The 21,724-nt window shown below is 46.6% G+C and overlaps 1 protein-coding gene across 2 annotated transcripts in view; it reads right to left on the bottom strand.

Moving 5' to 3' along the window:
* sqstm1 (sequestosome 1) overlaps positions 1-14,467 on the bottom strand; it is a 72,714-nt gene extending 58,247 nt beyond the window's left edge. The window contains exons 1-8 of one of the 2 annotated variants that reach the window (XM_052015208.1): positions 14,086-14,467; positions 10,433-10,528; positions 9,227-9,441; positions 7,708-7,855; positions 5,097-5,186; positions 3,965-4,209; positions 3,503-3,716; positions 1,181-2,893 (exon numbers count right to left, since the gene is read on the bottom strand). In XM_052015208.1, coding sequence (XP_051871168.1) covers positions 2,736-2,893; positions 3,503-3,716; positions 3,965-4,209; positions 5,097-5,186; positions 7,708-7,855; positions 9,227-9,441; positions 10,433-10,528; positions 14,086-14,254 — 1,335 coding nt within the window. In that variant the 5' untranslated portion in view covers positions 14,255-14,467 and the 3' untranslated portion in view covers positions 1,181-2,735. Of the gene's footprint in view, positions 1-1,180; positions 2,894-3,502; positions 3,717-3,964; positions 4,210-5,096; positions 5,187-7,707; positions 7,856-9,226; positions 9,442-10,432; positions 10,529-14,085 lie in introns of those variants that run through there. The other variant, XM_052015209.1, reaches the window with a different exon arrangement.
* Between the last annotated feature and the right edge of the window lie 7,257 nt (positions 14,468-21,724).

Below are 21,724 nucleotides of genomic sequence, written 5' to 3' on the forward strand. Positions count from 1 at the left end.
TACAACAGTGTCATTTAAGAAGCACTTGGATAGGTACTTGGAGGGGCGGGGCTTGGAGGGATATGGGCTGAACGCAGGGAATTGGGTCTAGCTGGGTGGGCCGAAAGGCCTGTATCTGTACTGTATTGCCCTATGAATCTATCACTCTGTTTAAAGTGTATCGGGGATCTGCTTGTTTGTTTTTAGATGCCAACTCACCAGATATCAGCATATTGATATTCCTCCATCATATTTTTGCTCACGTTCTGATCACCTGACAGTTCCTTTGACAAAGGAGGAAATTAATCACCTACCTGTATTACTGATTACAGTGGTGTCACCACCAGAACCATTAACTTACTGCCACAAGCTCTCCTGGTATTTTTTTTTGTGTGTGTGTGTGTGTGTGTGTGCGTGCATGCTAGAAGAAATAGTTTCTCCATTAAAGCATCTTGTTAATTTCTTTAAGAGAAAAATCACTAGATTCTTCAGCCTGTCCACACAATTGACCCACCCCCCCCCCCCCTTCCAGGTTCTTGGTAGGGGGCCCCGAGTTCTATAAAATGCTCCTGCTGCAACCTAACCAGAGATTCATACAATCATGTGATTTAATAAAATTTCTACATGGCCAATTTATTTTTAAAGAGTTGGTGCCTTTCCTTGATTCTGTATTCTTTGTTCTATTTGACAACACCCAAGACTTGATGTTTCTAGTGCTGTTAACATCTGCCTGTTGTAGCCACTTTGTTCATTTCTTTTAGAAGCTGTTTGTGGAAATACATGCAGAGGGGGTTATTGCAGCTGCAGTACAGAATGGAGAAAGGCAGGAGGGCACTCCGCACATCTTCAGCTCTCTCAAGCATCCTGTTAGCCCTAGTTAAACCTTCTCCCTAGTGTTGGAAGCAAGTCCCCTAACACAATGATTCCATATCAATTACCTTGCTACTCCAGATATTGTCATTAGTCACATGTACATAGTGAAATGCATCTTTTGCATAGAGTGTTCTGGGGACAGCCTGCATGTGTTGCCACACAGATGCAGGGAGAACATACAAACTCCTTACAGACAGTGGCTGGAATTGAACCCAGATCACTGACTGGTTATTGACCACATGGTGCTTGTGTGTGAACTTGTGCAGCAAGTGCAAAATTGCCATAACTTTTTAGTGTTCACGCTCTCAATCACTTTAATGCACCATCATTTTGCTTTTTAAAATGCATCTTTTTATTGCTAGGAATAAAATAACAAATACAGAGGTTCTGACGCTGAATTAATTTTAAAGATCATTCTACTAGGGCTGAGCAGGGCTGAACTGAAACACAGGGAAACTTACATGAAGTGCATGGGAGAAAAAAAGAGAGAGAGAGATACATTCAAGTTGTTTTAGACTACATCAGCTGAGTGAGAAGAAAGCCAATGGCAGCCACACCTTCTTTTGCACCTCCTCTGTAGCTTGCAGACAGCCTGTCCTGAGTTTTATGGGTCTGCCTTACATCAAGACTGTACATCTTTGTTGATAAAAAGATGACTGGTTGTCCACCAATGTTTTAAAATTCTGATCTTTGATTTCACACACTTTCATGGTCTTGCCCCTTCCAGTTTTAATGCTGAGCTCACTCCTTTCTGGCTCCTTCCAGTTTTAATGCTGAGCTCACTCCTTTCTGGCTCCTTCCAGTTTTAATGCTGAGCTCACTCCTTTCTGGCTCCTGACTCACCCTTGGTTTTTAATGGTAGCTGTGACTTCATTTGCTAAAACTCTTAGCACATCTGCCTTGCCCTCCAAGCAGCTCCCTGAAGCCCAGCTCTTTGAGCTCCAGTCAATTCCTTAAGATCTCATGTTGCTTACTGTCAACTATTTGTTTGCACTTGGGAAACACTTCAGGCAGTCTTGCTCCTTTATTGCACCAAAGGAAGGCATCATGCACCTGCCTGGCCCCTTTTAACATGCAATCTCCCTCCTCTGGCTTCTATAGCCACTACAGGGAAGAGGGAGCTACTGCTGGAGTTACCCTGCCTGCAATTACAAAGCAGTGACTCAACTCATTGTTCCCAGAGAGTGTTCTCCAAGGCTCCTTGGAACATTTATTTCTCTCTCTCCTCTGCACAAACAGAGATTGGTCCCTCTTTTATTTTTAAGAGATTGTGGTGCCTGACAACGAACAAAGAAACTAAACAAAAACAATTCCTGTACATCAGTACTGCTATTATCCAACTACTTCCATCAAGTCTGCACCTCACCCAGTAACCAAAGTGGCTACTTCATAGTGAGTGGTAGACAGTTGCTCCAATAATAGTTGTGAAGTTTGTACTTCTCTTGCATGTGTCCCTTAAATCATAGCAAAGGAAGTGACTGGCCTGGAATACAGTATTGTGAATAGAGCAGTGATGAAATGAAGTAATTACTATCCAAGCTAGAAAAAACAAGTTGAATTTCTCCCATACAAGAGGATTATTTTCACACAATACTAAGTAATTTGGGTGACCAAAAAGCTTTAGCCATAATTTTTTAAAAAATCCAATCAAACATTGACTGTTGTGAGAAAGATACCTGGAAGTGGGAAGGTTCCAGGCTACTAATTGAAATGGGTCAACTGAGAACCTGTTGAGCCCTGCCAAGCCTCTCAGAAGCAGAATGGTTTAAGCACAATGAGTATGGTTGCAATCCATTAACAGAAGGTGCAACAGCCTAGTAATATTGCAACAGTAGAATAATTAGATGTTTGCTGCTGGTGGATATTTTCTGCCTCAAAGTGGTTCATTGGCGAGCTGACCCCTTGGCAGGCTGCATGGCATCCAGTGCTGCTCCAATGTCACATTGCTTGGCCTGCAGGAGTCGGGTCAACCAGCCTTCATCATCGTGAAACCCCATGGACAGCATCTGAGACAGGGCTTCTATCAGCCGGGGCTCTGCATCTGAAAGAGAATGCACACATCTCAAATAACTTAGCCTAAAAGTGGAAAGTGATACTTCAGTAAAGGGTAATAAGAGGGGAGGTATAGATTCAGATGAGTTTAGAATTCAGATTAGTTTAGAATCAGATGCAAGGTGCAATGAAATTCCTTGCTGGCAAAAAGCTCAGTAAATTGCATACATGGCAATAAATACAGTGACAAGTGCTAGACAATGGAATTGTGCAAAGTACAGTAGTGCAAACAGAAATGCTGAAGTGACAAAAATAGATGTAGAATGAAGGGGTTGAGAATGTAGCAGCACCACTGGGAAGGGGTCAAAGAGGTGAATGGTTCAGAAATCTGATAGCAGTGGGAAAGAAGCTGTTCTTGAGCTGATAGGAGGGTTGGGAGGAGCCTTGTGGGAGCATACATTCCAGTAAAGACCACTTGGAGTAAATGGCTTCTTACTTATGGTACAAAGCTCAACAATAGGCTAGGTGTTAGCCAGCCACATGGGATACACTTGGTCAATGGAATCTCAAAGATTGTTATGTAGGGTGAATACATTTGAAGCACTCCAAACTAGTCAGATACACAAACTACACAGCTCAGCTTGAAAGCCACACTTACCCTGTGGAAGGTGAGGATACACAGCTGCCTCCCTCAGACCAGTGGGTCCCTGCTCATAGGACTCAGGTCCTCGTTGCAGGTTTGATGACTGTTCTTCCTCAAGGTCATGCAGATTAAGTTGTTGCATTGACTGCAGCTCTCCAGTGGATGGATCAACCCCTTTTGGTGAAAGATGAGTCCATTCCTCTTCACTGTTGCTGTCAACACTGGAAGTCTGTCAGGAAGTAGAAGAGGTTCAACTAATTTTTATAAACAAGTAAATCTGGGAAGATCATGGACATTTTGCAAATTAACTCAGATTCATTAGCTCCTGCATTTTAAAAATAACACTAAGAGTAGCAATAACCCTCAAGCTTACTCCACCATTTTATTAGACAACTGCTGACCATGATAGGTACTTTAAGATTCACTGCAGGAAACAAAGCAAATTGGCTGCTCAAACACTGAAGCAATTCCCTTTACCTTGGACTCCCCGTCTATTGGAGTAAAAGCCACCAAAGAGTTTGGATTTGGGACAGACTGTTCCACATCCATTAGAACCGCTTCACTCTGCTCCAGGCTGGAGGTTCCTCTCGGCTTGTTCTGGTTGGCAGTCAGTAGATCAGAGTGTGCACTGCTGCCTGCAGACTCTGGCTGGCTGTTTATGGAGCACTCAGCAGCTTTGAACCGCTGGCCCCCGTGTTCCACATCAATGTCGACATCAATACCTGTAACCCAAAACAAGAACAGGTTTGGTTTCCACATTACAAATTAGACAGATGCTGTAGGTGGTGTTAAAATATTCACAATGAAACCAAAAGGCAGCAACCATCAGAAATGACCAGCACACAAAAGGAGCTGGAGGAACTCAGGAGCATCTGTGGAGGGAAATGGACCCTTAATCAGGATTGAAAAGAAAGAGGGGAAGATAGCCAGTATAAAAACAGAAAAATTGTTCCCTAACCCTGTACCACCCATTCCTACCTCCTACCCAAGGTTCACGAGCTAAACTGCCCCAGTACTGCCTGCTCCTGCCCCACCGAATCTCATGTCTCTATAAGGAATGACCAATCAGGTTGCCACGCTAGCCAAAAGATAGAGGGGTGAACTGATTAGTGGTCTTTGTATACAGGGTGGACAGAAGAGAAGGGCAGGAGAAATAGGGAGCCATCAACACAAGACCATCACCAGCAGATTTAATAGGGAACACAGAACTCACTACCACAGGGAACAGCTGGATAAACAAAGAAGAAAGTGCTAGTTGCTTTTTCTCCTTGCATCAAAAGGCATGCATTTGGCAGCTCACTGCCACCTCTTCCACACAAGTAGGTGTGGGCCTGGTTAGCAAAACCCATCCCATAATAGAACTTAACTTTTTAGTTTAGCCCTTGCAAATCATGAGGCAGAGAGTGATGTTGGAAAAGGACAGGAAATGTGACTGCTCTAGCTGACATTTTTACTTCAAGCATTGTTCTGGGGCTTAGGGGTCACACTGGTGACCGTCTTGGATGCTCAGTCCTCCTCCCCCTTTGCCATTTGATCAGAGTGCCTTTGGGCAGAGTAGGAGTTAGGGCTATTGGCAGGTGACAACAGGTGCAGAAACTTTCAAACTTACCCAGGGGGCTCAACATTGCAGCCACATTTCGGCCCACACTCTGCAAGTAGCTCACGTTCTTATCCTGGCTCTGGCTGTGGCTCTCAGAAGCTGCAGATTATACATAGAGGAGACAGAACACATACAGGAGACATTCCTCATACAGTCTGCTACAATTTCTCCTACTATTCCATTTTATTTTCTTACACAAGTAGTGTGAATTTATAAAAACTCCTGTTTAATATTCTGTTACACTGTTGATTAATCAGTTTACAGCAGGTTGGAAAGTGTTTGGTTCTAGAGCCCAAGGACATACGCTCCTCATTTGGGGAAATGAGGTATCCAGGGATAATTAGATGCTGGGATCAGGGTGAGGGAGCAAAGTTGGGGCTGAATGCAAGAAGGTGCATCTAACAAGACCTGCCTGAGTCAGGCAGTCCGACAACTCCCAAGTGGTATGAAGGCCTGCTTCTGTGCAAGTAAATGACAAACAGCAGAATGCAGTGACTGCAGTGAGGGAATTGCTGGATTGATCCCTGGGATGGTGGAATTGTGCTATGGGATGAGAACATGGCAGACCAGGTCTGTACTCTCAAGTTTAGCAGAATGGCTGAGAGGAGTTTGAGGAGATTTGGTATGTCAAAGACTTGCAAATTTCTACAGATGTACAGTGGAAAGTGTTCTGACTGGTTGCATCACAGCCTGGTATGGAGGCTCCAATGCACAGGATCAAAAGAGGCTGCAGAGTGTCATAGATTCAGCCAGCTCCATCATGGGCATAACCCTCCCCACCACTGAGGACATCAAGAGGTGGCACCCATCATTAAGGACCCTCACCACCTGGGACATGCCCTCTATACACATTACTACCATTGGGGTGGTGGTACAGGAGCCTGAAGACCCAAACTCAACAATTCAGGAACAGTCCATGAACACTACCTCATTATTCCTCTTTTGTACTATTTTTGTAACTTATAGTAATTTTTATGTCTTGCACTGTACTGCTGATAAGAACACAAGAAATAAGAGCAGGAGGAGGCCATCTGGCCTGTCGAGCCTGCTCCACCATTCAATAAGATCATGGCTGATCTGGCTGTGGACTCAGCTCCACCTCCCCCTTCCTTCCCCCCCCCCCAACCCTTAATTCCCCTACTAAAGTGCAAAAATCTAATTGTATCTTAAATCCAGGCAGAGCATTCTACAGATTCACTACTCTCTGGGGAAAAGCAGTTTCTCCTTAACTCCATCCCAAATCTATTTTCCCCAAATCTTGAGGCAACGTCCCCAGGTGCTAGTCTTACCTACTGTGACAACAAATTTCACGACATATGTTAGTGATAATAAACCTGATTCTGACTTCACTGAAACAGTGCTGAAGGACTTGAAGAGTAGATGCAGTGATGTTTCCTCTGGCCTGGGTATCAAGAACCAGGAACACAGTCTCAAACAATGGTCAGCCATTCAGGACTGAGATGAAGAGAAATTTCATCCAGAGAGTGGCAAACCTTGAATTTTCTGCCCAAGAGACTGTGGGGGCTCAGATGCAGAGTCCATCCAAGGCAGGGATTTTTTTTTGGATATTAAGGGATATAGTGTTAATGCAGGAAAAGTAGCACCAAGGGTCAACTATAATCTTACTGAATGTTGGAGCAGGCAGATACAGAAATGGTGGTGCTGGCACTAAAGTGGGCGTGCTTTTGTTCTCATTGTTTTGTAAAAATTGTTTATGTCTTATCAATGCTGCTTATCTGATGCTGTGTGCCTGTGATGCTGCAAGCAAGTTTTTCACTGCACCCATGGACTTGTGAAAACAAATTCGACTGACTTTGAAGACAAGAGACCGCAGATGCTGGAATCTAGAACAAAGACAGAACACTGGAACTCAGTAGGTCAAGCAGCATCTGTGGAGGTAAAAGATGCAAGTTGTCGTTTCTGGTTGAGACCCTGCATCAGGACTGCAGGGGGTGGGGAAGATTGCCAGTGTATAGCAGTACAGGGGGAGGGGGAAAATAGAGGCTGGTAGGTGATAGGTGGAACCTAATGGGGAGGGAAATGATGAACTGGCTCCACCCACTACCTACCAGCCTGTCCTACCCCCACCATTCCCTCCCCTTCTGGTTCCACCCACCAGCCTTCATCCCATCCCCCTACCTACTGGCAACTTTTCCTCTTCCCCACCCCCACAAGTCCTGATGCAGGGTCTCAACCCAAAACATCAACTCCAGATGCTGCTTGACCCACCAAGTTCTTCCAATGTTCAGTTTTTGTACTCAATGGTTGGTACGGATATGATGGGCCAAAGGGCCTGTTTCTGTGCTGTACAACTGTATAAGCCTCACCATGTTAAGTGTTTCCTGCTGCTGTCAGTCACCTGAAATCACTGCCTTTTGGCCAGTGAACCTCCAGTCATGAGCAGTAGGTTATATTCACTCACTCTTGCAAAACTCCAAGTACAAGTGATGAACAACTGTCCTCACCACCTTCGTACAATTCTCAGGTCTTGAAACAACCACAGGACCTCAGCCTGGGACTATTCTGCATAATGTTCTAGTTTAAAAGTCAGTGGCCTTCCCTTGCTACAGCAGGTGCCCAGTGTAGGAAGGGGTTGTTTTCTCATCATTAACTAACATACCTTGCTCAGCTGGGGTTGGCTCAGTTGCTGGTGACTGCTGTCTACCAGGGCACGATGCAGCCTGAGCGCAGGAATCTTGTTGTACCATAGCCCAGCGACATGGACCTGCATTCCTCTTCTTATGGAACCACATTCCTCTGGGAATCCGCTACCCACAGCAAGAGAAAGATGTGGATTGTTAAAATAAATACAACTTGTGCAAAGTCAAAAGGGAAATCATTAACTACAATGACACAGTTAGACCAATTGTTTTAAGATGGCATTTATTGATTATGATCCATAATTAAACAGCAACACAACACACTATGTGCAGTGGGTTAAGCAAGGCTGGGTCAAAGGTAGGGTCTTGAATTCAGGATTGGCAGCAGTTTTTGTGCTGAACTGTTGGTAACTGAGAGGGCAGAGATTTAAAATAACTAGCAAGAACAAATCAAAAGGAAGAGGAAGAGAAATTTTATTATAGTGAAACTCAAATGATCATCTGCAATGTGTGGCTAAAAACAGTGGAAGCAGCTTAAATGGAGGTGATTTGGAGAAACATTTGCATTGAAATTTTTCAGGAGTCTGGTAATGAAGAATGTGAGGGTGTGGGAGAAAGACTCAGCCCTGGAATATGAAGTTGACACCTGCGCATTAATCTAGCTCTGCTTTCTGCATAGAGATTTATCCAGCATACTGCATAACCAGAAGATCCAAACCAGAGTTACTCACCAACAGTTCTGGTTTGTAATTAGTCAGTGACCGGTATACTCAAGTTACACTGGTGAGAGTCAATGCCAGCTCCCACTCAAGTGGTAAGTTACCAGGGTGGTAACACTGCATCTCCCAGCCAAACACTCATCTAACCAGGCATTCCTAAAGTAGTACAAGGCTATTACTACTGCCTTAGGTCCCCAACACAGCACAGGTGGCCCACTGTGTCTGGGAAATTCTTTCAAAGAACTGGCACAATCTCTGCAATTTGAGTATTATCTAATTTCCTATTGGAAGTCCCCATTAAATCTGCCTCCACTGCCCTTTAAGGAAAGCTTCCAGATCACAACTCTGCCTCAGTATTTCTCATCTCCCTCCCGATTCCCCCCCTCCACCCTGACCAATCACCTTCAATCAGTTTCCTGATCACTAACCCTCCCGAACTGTTTTTTCCTCCTTTATTCTAAATTCTACAAGATTTTTACTACCTTTGTCACACCTCCCTTTTGCTCTCTTCCAATGAGAAGAAAAAAAAAATCAGCTTTACTAATCTCCACAGAACTGGTTCCCAAACCCATAGGGCCCTTGGAGATACAGAACTCAGATCAACTGCTGTGGTTTATTAGGAGATTAAACAATAATCCAGGTGAACCCAACCAGTGAGATTGCCCCATTATCTAAACTTGGTATTTTCCAGGTGTTGTGTTGTTCAGTACTTACATTTTTCTGAGTGCAACTGGCTCTAGATTTTGATACTACTCCAAAGTTCATGAAATGGCCCAACCAAGTTGATACATTTATGAACTATACAAAATAAAAGTCTCACCTCAAATGGATGGAAGAATTGTGGGGTCTGCAGGAGTATCATCTCGTGTTCCTTGTGGAACCCCTTTCCCTTGCAGCTGCCACACAGATCATAGTCGGGGCACATGGAGCACTTATAGCGAGGGCCAATCACTGGGCCATTGCAGGCATCACAGATGATGTTTGGATGAAGCATCCCAGCAGCCTTGTCCTGGCCATGTTTGTATTCCTTCTTTTCTAGATTGGGAAAAGAGCAAGGGAATTATGAAAGTCCCAGTTGTTTACCAATGTTCAAGAAAGGAAATCTGTTCTTGTCCGGTGACTCCAGTTCTATACCAACATGCTTGGCACTTAACCACACCAGTATCTGCTCTGCCACATCAAGAGGTGTCACTCAAACTACAAGGCACAGTTCACCACTTCCTTCTCAGCCCAGTTAGAGAACCATAATTGCTTGTGTTGCCCATATCCCCAATATTAATCTTAAACATAATTGTTTAAAAGATTGACAAGGCTTATTGCATTACCATCCTACAAGAGCTCAGACAATGACAGTTTCAATTCCCTGTAACAGTTTTAAAACTGCAAAAACCATTTCAAGCCTCCTGTAAACCCTTTACAATGACTATTGCCGATCATCGTTCCAAATTGGAGACAAAGAGTATGGGAGCAGAAACTAAACAAGGCTTCTTACTTGGACTAATGATTAAATGGACAATGTTAAGAATGCCTATATTTGTTGAAGGGTAAAGTGATGGAAATTAGATCATACCCACCAAATGGGCTTGAAGTTTAGTTAAGCACATTATATATTGCAGTTAACAGAATCTTATAACATGAAGCAGGAAAGATCTCAACCATCACTGATGAGGCTTTGTGCTAAAAGCATCTATTTGACTTTCACAACCCCAGGAAGTCCAAAGCCAGGTGTAGCCAATGACTGACACAGGTGTAGCCAATTAACTTTACAGTCAGCAGGTTTATTTAACACATGGCTGTATCAAGCTAGAACAGTAGTTGAAGTAACAAATGAAAAGCTTCAGTGATGTGCCCCATCTGCAGCACTCTGCTGACCCTGTTTGGACATTTTATTGTACGTTATTTGTGTGGAAGATACCATCTATTTTCCCCTCCAGGGTATATAAAAAAAATCATTTGCAGCAGATCCCAATGGGAATGTTAGACAACTAAAAGCAATTTTTAGCAAGGAGTAGTTGGGTATTCTTACCTTTAATGTAGACACGAAAGGTTCCATCCTGAAGGTAGGACAGGGCCATCGACAGCTCATCATCAGTGGAGAAAGCAATCATGTCCCCTTCCTCGTCTGAGGAAAGACCAAGGGAAAAAAATTACCTTGCAGTTTCACCTCAAACCCTGAATTTACCAGCAGACAATTTACTATGCTGGTCTTTAGAGGAAGGGGATTGAACTATAAGACTAAAGAAAGTCTTGCTAAATTACAAGGTTTGATGAAACTAAACTTGGAGTTTAATCCAAAACAAACTAGTCGTAAGTGAGAAGGGGGAACAGAATAGTGGTCAGCAGATTGAATCTCTGTGTGGAGAGAGAGAGAACAGACTCAAATTCTTTCAGGTTTGAAAGAGAATCTTGTGAAAGCTTTTGAGGGCTTGACAGGGTTGCTGCTATTTCCTCTTGAGAACCAGCACTAGGGGGCATGGTCTGACAAACCTATACACATGTACAGTGGAAACAATTCTGATTGGTTTCTCTCTATGTAGAGACAGTGTCATTGTTTGTTATTTATTTTCCACACACTCATGTATCGTTTATGTTAATTTAAGTTTGTTAGCTCCCGTTTCTCCTTATCCTGCGCTGCCTCGGCAAAAACAGAATTTTTCACGGCATCTATATCCCGAGTATGTTTACCCATATGACAATAAACAAAAACTGGTCGTGGGGGGAGTGGCCATCTAATACTGAGATACTGAGATTTGCTCAGGTAGCTTGCTGCAAGTGTCTGGAATCCCAGGGCTCTGAGTGGTTGGGAAACAAGTTTACTCAAGGCTGGGGAGTGAGTTTTTTTTGCGGGGAGGTGTTGAGACCAGCAGATTGCCGGAACCAGCTGCTGCTACTACTTACAAAACAATCTTTACCTTCACACACGAGCAATCATTGACTGCACTCGAGAAGTCAGGCAGAGAAATGAGGCAAAGGAGGTAAATAGAAAGCTGTCAACCAGAGTATACAGGCCAATTAGTCCCAAGGCATTGAGAAATGTCACTGATAGGATAGATGATGGTGTGCGGTAATACTAAAGAATAAATGATCTGTTGAGGCAGATTCCCAACACATCTGGAGTTGGCCAATCCATGCTTCCAACAACACCTCAGTTTTAAAGTTCCCACTGCCTTCATTAATCTCCCCTAGCCTCGCAACTTGGGACATTGCTGCATTCTTCCAGCCTATTTTCATGCCTCAATTAGCAGCTGTCTTCAGGTGTCTAGATGTTCCCTCTTAACCCCTTCAAGGTGCATCTTAAATCCCTAGTTCTTTAGCTGAGCTTTTGGTCACTGTCCCAGGGGCTGTGGGGCTCTGGGTCAAATTCAATTTAATGGTCCAGATGAAGGGTCTCGACCCAAAACATCGACCATCCATTTCCCTTCACGGATGCAGCCTGACTCACCAAGTTCATCCCAGATTCCAGCATCTGCAGTCTCGTGTCTCCATTTAATGGAAAATGGCCCAAGCAATTTCATCTGGGAGCTTTGCCCAATGACAAAATGTAGTAGCCACATGGATAGGAAAGGTTTAGAGGGATATGGGCTTCTTGGTCAGCATGGACAAGTTGGGCTGAAGGACCCGTTTCTGTGCTGCATTACTCTGTGAGCCCATGTCTTGAGGGGATTAATGAGGGTGTGGGGAATCCAAAGCAAAAGGAAGGACTAGACTTCAAGCAAAATGACAGCTCCTCAGAATGTTCTGCATGTTTGTTTTTCCTGTTGTGTTGCATAATTTAAACAGAAAGCAGACTGGACGGGAGCCAAGACTGATGTCTGTTGACAGCTGAAAATGGAAATTCCCTTTCACAATCCAACCTGAACCAAGATGACACTCCAGCATCTAAACGGAAAATTTTAAGTCAAGTCACACTTTGAACTCCATTACGGCACTAAGTTTGTCATTTTTTGTCTCAACTCTTAAATGCTAAAAATCAAAACAGTTTCCTCTGGTAGGGAAACAAAACACAACGAGAACATTGAGCCACAGTCAAAAAGCACTTTCATGGTAAGGGTGGGAACCTGGCTCTCTCCCCAGCTCCAGCAGCCCCTCTCACCCCAAAGGGCTGGAGAGATCACAGGACATTTAGAGCTGTCAAAACTTTTTTTCAGACCAGAGTACAGAGGGAGTTTCCCCAAGTAGGGCAATAATCACATGCATGGAACAGTGATAGGTACTCAAAAATTTCCTGTTACACTTCTAACAGAATTACTTTAATATACTAACAAATCAGCAGACAATTGTGAGTGCACTCCTGCATGCTTTAGAACAAGTATACATCATTTTTCCATGAAAATATCAGCAACTATTCACCAGTTTGTCTTACTTCCAGCAGGACTGGAATGTCTGATGTAGGCAGTGCAGGGTTTCCACTGTTAATACCTCCTGGTTAAGCAACAATTTTAAAATTTCTAACCCAGTTTCAAATCCCTCCATGGTCTCACTCTTTGGAAGCCTCTTCCACCATCTCCTCCACTTCTAACCTCTTGTTCATCCCCAGATTTAAGTGCTCCACAACTGGTGGCCATTCAACTGCCTGGGTTCCTAATTGTGGGGTTCCCACCCCAAACCTCTCCTTCCTACAATCCATCTACCCTGGAGGGCTCTGGATGCTCAATCACTGATTAGGTACTAAATAGGTTGATGGATTTCTGGATATTAAAGGAATCAAGGGATATGTGGGCAGGGGAGAGGAAAATGGTGTTTGCATAACTCAAGGAAGAAGAGCAGGAATAGGTCACGTGGTCCTTTCAGTCTTCTCCAGGAGACAGGACAAAGGTTTTGGCCAATTAGGACCAGCTTGGTTGGGCAACACGCAAGAGTTTCCATACTGAATGACTGTGATCATGGCCGACCTTCCAGCTCAACACCATTTTCCAGCATGATCCCTAGAACCCTCCAGTCTAGGGATTTTGTTCATCTCTGCTTTAAGCCTCCACAACTTTCCAGGATAGACACTTCCAAAGACTTACCACCCTCCCAGGAGAAGTTTCTTCACATCTCTGTACCAAACAACTGACCCTTTGTTCTGTATCCCGATCCTAGACTCCTCAGCTGGGGGGGAAGGAGGAGGAGGGGGGTGGAGGAGAGCGTGAACATCACCCTGCTAGAATTTTAAACACTTCAACAAGATCTGCCCCCACCCCCACCTTTTGCACTCTGGAGAATAGTTTGGAAGTAGAATGGCCATGATTTTGTTGACTGGAGCAGCAGGCTCAAGGGGCCAAATGGCCTACTCCTGTTTCTGTTTCTTGTTCTCATGCTCTCCCCGGAGCTCCCAGTGTGGTGGTACACTCTACTGGGTGCTGGGTTTGGTCTAGCTCCTTGCTGGAGGCACTACATAAATAATTGTTGCTGAGCAAAGAGAGAAATAAAGGAGAGGAGGGCGGGAAAAGGGGAGAAGGAAGGGAAAGGTGGGGAGGAAAGAAAAGGGAGGAGGGCGGAGGGAGGTAAGGGAGGGGAAGCCACTCCTCAGCATTAGTAGATCGGCCTGGAGACCTTCTGACCGTCGAAGGTCCCGTGTCCCGAGCTGGCCAAGGGCGGAGAGGAAAGCCAAGGAGCACAAGGTGACCCCAAGAGTTGGGGGCGACACTGACCCCCCCCCCCCAACAACAAGTGCCCCGGGGGGAGGTGCTCCCTCACCTTTGTAGTACATCTGGAAGTTGTCGGAGCGGAGGCTCTGGAAGACGCTGCCCACCTTCTTGTAGAGGTGGGCGAAGCTGGTGGAGACGCTGTGGTCCACGGTGAAGCGCCGGATCTCCCGGCTGCTCTCATCCTTGGCCAGCAGGTAGACTTTCACGTTGAAAGCCATCGGTCGGCGGTCGGTGGCGCAGCAAGAAATTGCGGAGCCTGGGCTGGGCTGCGGTGCGTGTGCTGACAGGCGTCCGGGCGCAGTGGGGAGGGTGCGCCGGGCGGCCGCCTTATATCCGCCTCCCTCTGTCCCTCCCTCCGCCCGCCTCCCCGGGCACCGCGGCGCTCCCTCAGCTCCCAGCCGACCTTCTCCCCCCACAGCCGCCGCTTCCGTGTGTGTGTGACGGTCCCCACCCAGGGGGAAGCCGAGCACCGACCGGCGATTCACCCCGGCTGCTGCACCACTGACCGGTTAAACTGCCTCCTTACATCAGATTCCTCTCACTGACTGAAATGTACTGAAACTTCTTGTGTGGCAGCGGTACAGGGCAAAGACATAAAATTACCATAAATTACACAATAAATAAATAGAACACTACAGCACAGAAAACAGGCCATTCAGCCCTTCTAGTCTGTGCCAAAACTTTATTCCTAGTCCCATTGACCTGCACCCAGTCCATAGCCCTCCAGACCTCTCCCGTCCACGTATCTATCCAATTTATTCTTTAAACTTAAGAGTGGCCCTGCATTTACCACGTCAGATGGCAGCCCATTCCACACTCCCACCGCTCTCTGAGTGAAGAAGTTCCCCCTAAACCTTTCCCCTTTCACCCTAAAGCCATGTCCTCTAGGGGAAATCGGGCAAAACAAAAAGGAATAACGAGGGAGTGTTCATGAGTTCATGGACTGTTCAGAAATCTGATGGCGGAGGGGAAGAAGCTGTTCCTGAATCGTTGAGTGAGGGTCTTCAGGCTCCTGTACCTCCTCCCTGATGGTAGTAATGAGGAGAGGGCATGTTCCGGATGGTGAGAGTCCCCAGTGATGGATGCCACCTTCTTGAGATGCCACCTCTTGAAGATGTCCCCGATGGTGGGGAGGGTTGTGCCCGTGATGGAGCTGGCTGAGTCTACAACCCTCTGCAGCCTCTTGTGATCCTGCACATTGGAGCCTCCATACCAGGCGGTGGTGCAACCAGTCAGGATGCTCTCCACTGTACATCTGTAGAAATTTGCAAGAGAATTGGTATTGGTTTATTATTGTCACTTGTACCGAGGTACAGTGAAATACTTGTCTTGCATACCGTTCATACAGATCAATTCATTACACAGTGCATTGAGGTGGTACAGGAAGAACAATAACAGAATGCAGAATAAAGTGTCACAGTTACAGAGAAAGTGCAGTGCAGGTTTACAATAATGTGCAAGGTCATTACAAGGTAGATTGTGAAGTCAAGAGTCCATCTTATTGTACTAGGAAACCTTTCAATAATCTTATAATAGCAGGATAGAAGCTGTTCTTGATCCTGGTGGTACGTGCTTTCAGGCTTTTAAATCTTCTGCCCAGTGGGAGAGGAGACAAGAGGGAATGTCCAGAGTGGGAGGGGTCTTTGATTATGTTGGCTGCTTTCCTGAGGCAGCGAGAAGTGTAGACAGAGTCCGCGGGGGGGAGGCTGAGTTCCGTGATGTGCTGGGCTGTGTCCGCAACTCTCTGCAGTTTCTTGCGGTCACGGGCAGAGCAGTTGCCATCCCAAGCCGTAATGCATCCAGAATCCAGATAGGATGCTTTCTATGGTCTATCAATAAAAATTGGTGAGGGTCAAAGGGGACATGTCAAATTTCTTTAGCCTCCTGAGGAAGTCGAGGCGCTGGTGAGCTTTCTTGGCCGTGGCGTCTACATGGTTGGACCAGGTCAGGCTATTGGTGATGTTCACTCCCAGGAACTTGAAGCTCTCAACCCTCTCAACCTATTTATGTAGACAGGTGTGTGTACACTGCCCCCCTTCCTGAAGTCAATGATCAGCTCTCTTGTTTTGTTGACATTGAGGGAAAGGTTGTTGTCATGACACTTTGTCACTAAGCTCTCTATCTCCTTCCTGTACTCCGACTCATTATTATTTGAGATATGGCCCACTGCGGTGGTATCATCTGCAAACTTTTTTTAAAATTTTTTTAATAAGTGCATGGAATGGGCTGCCGGAAATGGTGGTGGATGCTGATACGATAGGGTCTTTCAAGAGACTGTTAGATCAGTATATGGAGCTGAGTAAAATAGAGGGCTATGGGTAAGCCTGGTAAGTTCTAGGGTAGGGACATGTTCAGCACAGCTTTGTGGGCCGAAGGGCCTGAATTGTGCTGTAATTGTTCTATGTTCTAATTTTATTTACAGCGTGGTAATAGGCCCTTCCGGCCCAGTGAATCCGCACTGCCCATTTTAAACCCATATTAGCCTACCCATACATCTTTAGAATGTGGGAGGAAACCGGACTGCCCAGAGGAAACCCACGCAGACACGGGAGAATGTACAAACTCCTTACAGACAGCGATGGCAATCAAACCCCGATCGCTGGCGCTGTAATAGTGTCGCGCTAACCGCTACGCTACTGTGCCGCCACGGTAAGTGTAAACTTGTAAATGGAGTTTGAGCAGAATCTGGCCACGCGGTAGAGTAGGGGGCTGAGAACGCAGCCCTTTGGGGCACCAGTGTTGAGAATAATCGTGCTGGAGGTATTGCTGCCTATCCTCACTGATTGTGGTCTGTTGGTCAGAAAGTCAAGGATCCAGTTGCAGAGGGAGGTGTTGAGTCCCAGGTCTCGGAGTTTGGTTGTGAGTTTGCTTGGAATTATGGTATTGAAGACGGAGTTGTAGTCAATAAACAATAGTCCAATGTAGGTGTCTTTACTGTCCAGATGCTCCAGAGATGAGTGTAGGGCCAGGGAGATGGGATCTGCCGTAGACCTGTTACGGCAGGAGGCGAATTGCAGTGGGTTGAGGTTGTCTGGGAGGCTGGAGTTGATGCGTGCCATGACCAGTCTCTCAAAGCACTTCATGATGGTGGATGTCAGAGCCACTGGTCGGTAGTCATTAAGACATGTTACTTTGTTTTTATTAGGTACTGGGATGATAGTGGTCTTCTTAAAGCAGGTGGGAACCTCAGATTGAAGTAGGGAGAGAAATATCTGCAAATACCCCCGCCAGCTGATCAGCACAGGATCTGAGCACACGGCCCGGGACACATACCAAATCTCCTCAAACTCCTAACAAAGTATTTGTGCCGACCATGGTGCTGATCTTCATGGCATTTATACCCTGTGTTGTAATGAAACACACAAGTGGTAGACTGTAGTGAAAATCGTCAAAACGCAGGTCATCTGTTCTGTAAAATCCATAAAACACATAGGCCTGCTCCAAGAATCTTGGCAATGACAACCAATTTGAACTTAAAACTTGAAATTAAACCTAATCTCTTCTGCCTGCACATGAACCATATCCCTCCATTCACTGCATATTCATGGGCCTGTCTAAAAGCCTCATAAACACCACTATTATGTCTGCCTCCACACCCACCCCTGGCAGCCTGTCCCAGGCACCCACCACCCTCTGTGTAAAACAAAAACTTGCCCCACACATCCCTTTTAAACTCTGCCCTCTCAACTTAAATGCATGTCCTCTAGTATTTGACATTTCTACCCTGGGAGAAAGATTCTGACTGTGTACCCTGTCTCTGCCTCTCACAATTTTATAAACTTCTGTCAGGTCTCCCCTCAGCCTCCGACGCTCCAGAGAAAACAACCCAAGTTTGTCCAACCTCTCCTTGTAGCATATGCTCTCTAATCCTGGTGAACATCTTCTGCACCCTCACCAAACCCTCCACATCCTTCCTGTAATGGGACAACCAGAACTGCACACAATACTCCAAGTGTGGCCTAGCCAAAGTTTTATACAGCTGCAACATGACTTCCTTACTCTTATACTCAATGCCCTAACCAATGAAGTCAAGCGTGCCGTACACCTTCTCTCCCACCCTATCTACTTGCCTGGTCAGAACACTTTTTTTCAGTGACATCTCTAAGCAAGGGAAAATGGTGAAAGGAACCGAAAAACACACAAAAAAAACCTGCAGAAATGAAACAGAGAATGTTCCAACACTCAACAGGTCAGGCAACATCTTCAAAGGATGTGGGCTTCACAGGCTGAGTCACCATTTAATTGCCCATCACTAATTGCCCTTGAGAAGGTGGTGGTGAGCTGCCCTCTTGAACCACTGCAGTCCTTGAGGTGTGGGTGTACCCACAGTGCTGTTAGGGAGGGAGTTTCAGGATTTTGACCCAGTGACAGTGAAGGAACGGTGCTATATTTCCAAGAATTAGAGTGTTAGCTATAAGGAGAGGTTGGACAAACTTGGATTGTTTTCTCTGGAGTGTCGGAGGCTGAGGGGAAACAATAATGAGAGGCATAGATAGGGTAGACAGAGTTTTTTTCCCAGGTGGAAGTGTGAAAAACTGGAGGACATTCATTTAAAATGAGCGGGGGAAAGTTTAAAGGGGATGTGTGGGGCAAGTTTCTTACACAGAGAGTGGTGGGTGCCTGGAACGGGCTGCCGGGGGAGTTGGTGGAGGCAGGTATGACAGTGGTGTTTAAGAGACTGTTAGACACATGAATATGCAGGGAGTGGAGGGGTATGGATCCCGTGCAGGCGGAAGGGATTAGTTTCTTGGCACAGCCCCTCAGTATCCAGTTGTAGCAGGAACCCAGACCGTGGTCCCTCCCCACAGAACCTTTACAGTGGCTGCACCGAGCTTCATTGCATCACTAATGTGTTGTTAGTCCTGGTCACTATGCAATAGGAAGGATATGATTAAGGCAGAGGGGGTACAGAAAACAGTCACAAGGGTGACTGGAGGGCTTGAGTTATAAGGCGAGACCGGACAGGCTGGGACTGTTTTCCCTGGAGCGAAGGAGGCTGAGGGGTGACCTGATAGAGGTTTATAAAGGTGGGGGTGGGGAGTCCAACACTAGAGGTCAGAGGTTTATAGTGAGAGGGGAACGATTTAAAGGGGACCTGAGGGGCAAGTTTTTCACACAGAGGGTGGTGGGTGTATGAAATGAGCTGCCAGAGGAAGTGGCAGAGACGGGTACAGTTACAATGTTTAGAAGACACTCGGACAGGTACACGGATAGAAAGGTTTAGAGGGATATGGGCCAAATGCAGGCAAATGGGACTAGCTTAGCTAGGCACCTTGGTCAGCATGGATGAGATGGGCCGAAGGGCCTGGTTCCTTACTATATGACTCTGTATTTTAGTATGTAAGTTTTTCAGTGCTGCATTTTACTGTTATTCAGTGCCTTATGAAAAAGTGTATTAAAACTTGGGCCTAATATGTGGAAACTGTATGGTTTAGTGGTGCTATATGAGAGGCATAGATAGGTTGACAGCCAGAATCTTTTTCCCAGGGTAGAAATGTCAAACACTAGAGAGCATAGCTGTCAGGTGAAAGGGGGAGAGTTTCTTACACAGAGAGTGGTGGGTGCCTGGAACAGGCTGCCAGGGGTGGTGGTGGAGGCAGATACGATAGTGGTGTTTAAGAGGCTTTTAGACAGACACATGAACATGCAGGGTATGGAGGGATGTGGATCATGTGCAGGCAGAAGAGATTAGTTTAATTTGGCATCATGCTCAGCACAGCCATGGTGGGCCGAAGGGCCTGTTCTACGTTCTATATTTTCTGACTAAGGCTGAGGTTAACAGTGATGGGCACGAGGTGTGCAGGCAAGTGTGATACAGGAGGAACAAAACCACTCTGCACATGGCAAGCTCCCACAGTTACAAGGTACTGACTTGATAACATACTGTACTGAGGTAATCTATGAAAATAATGTTCCAAGGACTACTGTTCCTCATCAATTTTGCCCTCAGATCTTTGACGTCCACCTGAGGAACCAGCGAGGGCCCCAATTCTGCACCTCACCTGAAAGGCAGCAGCGTGTCAGTGCGTCACTCCCGCGCTTGGTACGGCCACTGTTCTGCCCGTGACCACAAGAAACTGCAGAGAGCTGTGGATGCAGCCCAGTGCGTCACGGAAACCAGCCTCCCCTCCTTGGAGATACTGGATATCTGGAGCAACACACACACAATGCTGGAGGAACTCAGTGGGTCAGGCAGCATCCATGGAGGGAAAGGACTAGTCAATGTTTTGGGCCGAGACCCTTCATCAAGACTGGAAGGGAAGAGGGCAGGAGCCGGAATAAAAGGGGAGGAGGAGGAGCACAGGTGACAGGTGAGTCCAGGTGAGAGGGGGAGGTAGGTGGGTGGGGGGGGGGATGAAAGGGAGTGATGTGAGAAGCTGGGAGGTGATGGGTGGAGGAGGCAAAGAGCTGAAGAAGGAATCCGGTCAGAGAGGACAGTGGACCCTGGAATAAAGGGGAGGAGGTGGGCAGGTTGTACGGGAGGGGGAGGGGAAAGAGAAGGGGTAAAGGGGCCGGAGAGATAAGGGAAGACGGAGGGGATGGGGGGACAGAGGGGGAGGGGTCATCGATGTTGATGCCGTCAGGTTGCAGACGGAATATGAGGTGTTGTTCCTCTAACCTGCGTCTGGCCTCGACCTGGCGGTGAAGGAGACCCGAGGACAGACGTGTCGGTGTGGGAGTGGGATGTGGAATTGAAGTGGGTGGTCACCGGGAGACCCCGGCTGTTCCGGCGGACGGAGTGAAGGTGCTGGACGAACTCCCACTACTGGTGACCACTCCCCTCCGTCCCTCCTCCTTCCCCTCCCCACCCTCACAACCTGCCCATCACCCACATCTACCTCCCTCTGGTTCCCCACCTCTATTCTGTTCACTGTCCCTTCCTATCAGGTTCCATCTTCTTCAGCCCTTTGTCACTTCCACCTATCACCTCCCCCCACCCTCCTACCCCCCCCCCACCCTCCTACCTCCCCCCCCTCACCTGGACTCACCTCTCACCTGCCAGCCTGTGCTCCTCCCCCTCCCCCCACCTTCTTATTCCGGCTCCTGCCCTCTTCCTTTCCAGTCCCAATGAAGGGTCTTGGCCCGAAATGTTGACTGTTCATTTCCCTCCATAGATGCTGCCTGACCCACTGAGTTCCTCCAGGAGTTTGTGTGTTACGGGATATGGGGACAAGGCAGGAACAGGATATTGATTGTTGAGGATCAGCCATGATCTCAAAATGGCGGTGCAGACTCGAAGGGCCGAATGGTCTACTTCTGCTCCTATTGTCTGTTGTCTACTCCCCTCCACGAACTCCATCTACACTTCCTGCTGCCTCGGTGAAGCAGCCAGCATCATCAAAGACCCCAGCCACCCCGGACATTCTCTCTTTTCCCCCCTCCCAACGGGCAGAAGATACAAAAGCCTGAAAGCACGTCCCACCAGGCTCAAGGACAGCTTCTATCCCATTCTATTGAATGGTCCCCTAGTACAATAAGATGGACTCTTGACCTCACAATCTACCTCATTATGGCCTTGCACCTTATTGCCTGCCTGCACTGCACTCTCTCTGTTACTGTAACACTTCACTCTGCATTCTGTTTTCCTTTGTACTCCCTCAATGTACTTATGTGCGGAATGATCTGTCTGGATGGCACGCAGACAAAAGCTTTTCACAATAGCTCAGTACATGTGACAATAATAATAA

The sequence above is a fragment of the Pristis pectinata genome, chromosome 4 (assembly GCF_009764475.1).
Source record: "Pristis pectinata isolate sPriPec2 chromosome 4, sPriPec2.1.pri, whole genome shotgun sequence".
Lineage (NCBI taxonomy): Eukaryota > Metazoa > Chordata > Chondrichthyes > Rhinopristiformes > Pristidae > Pristis > Pristis pectinata.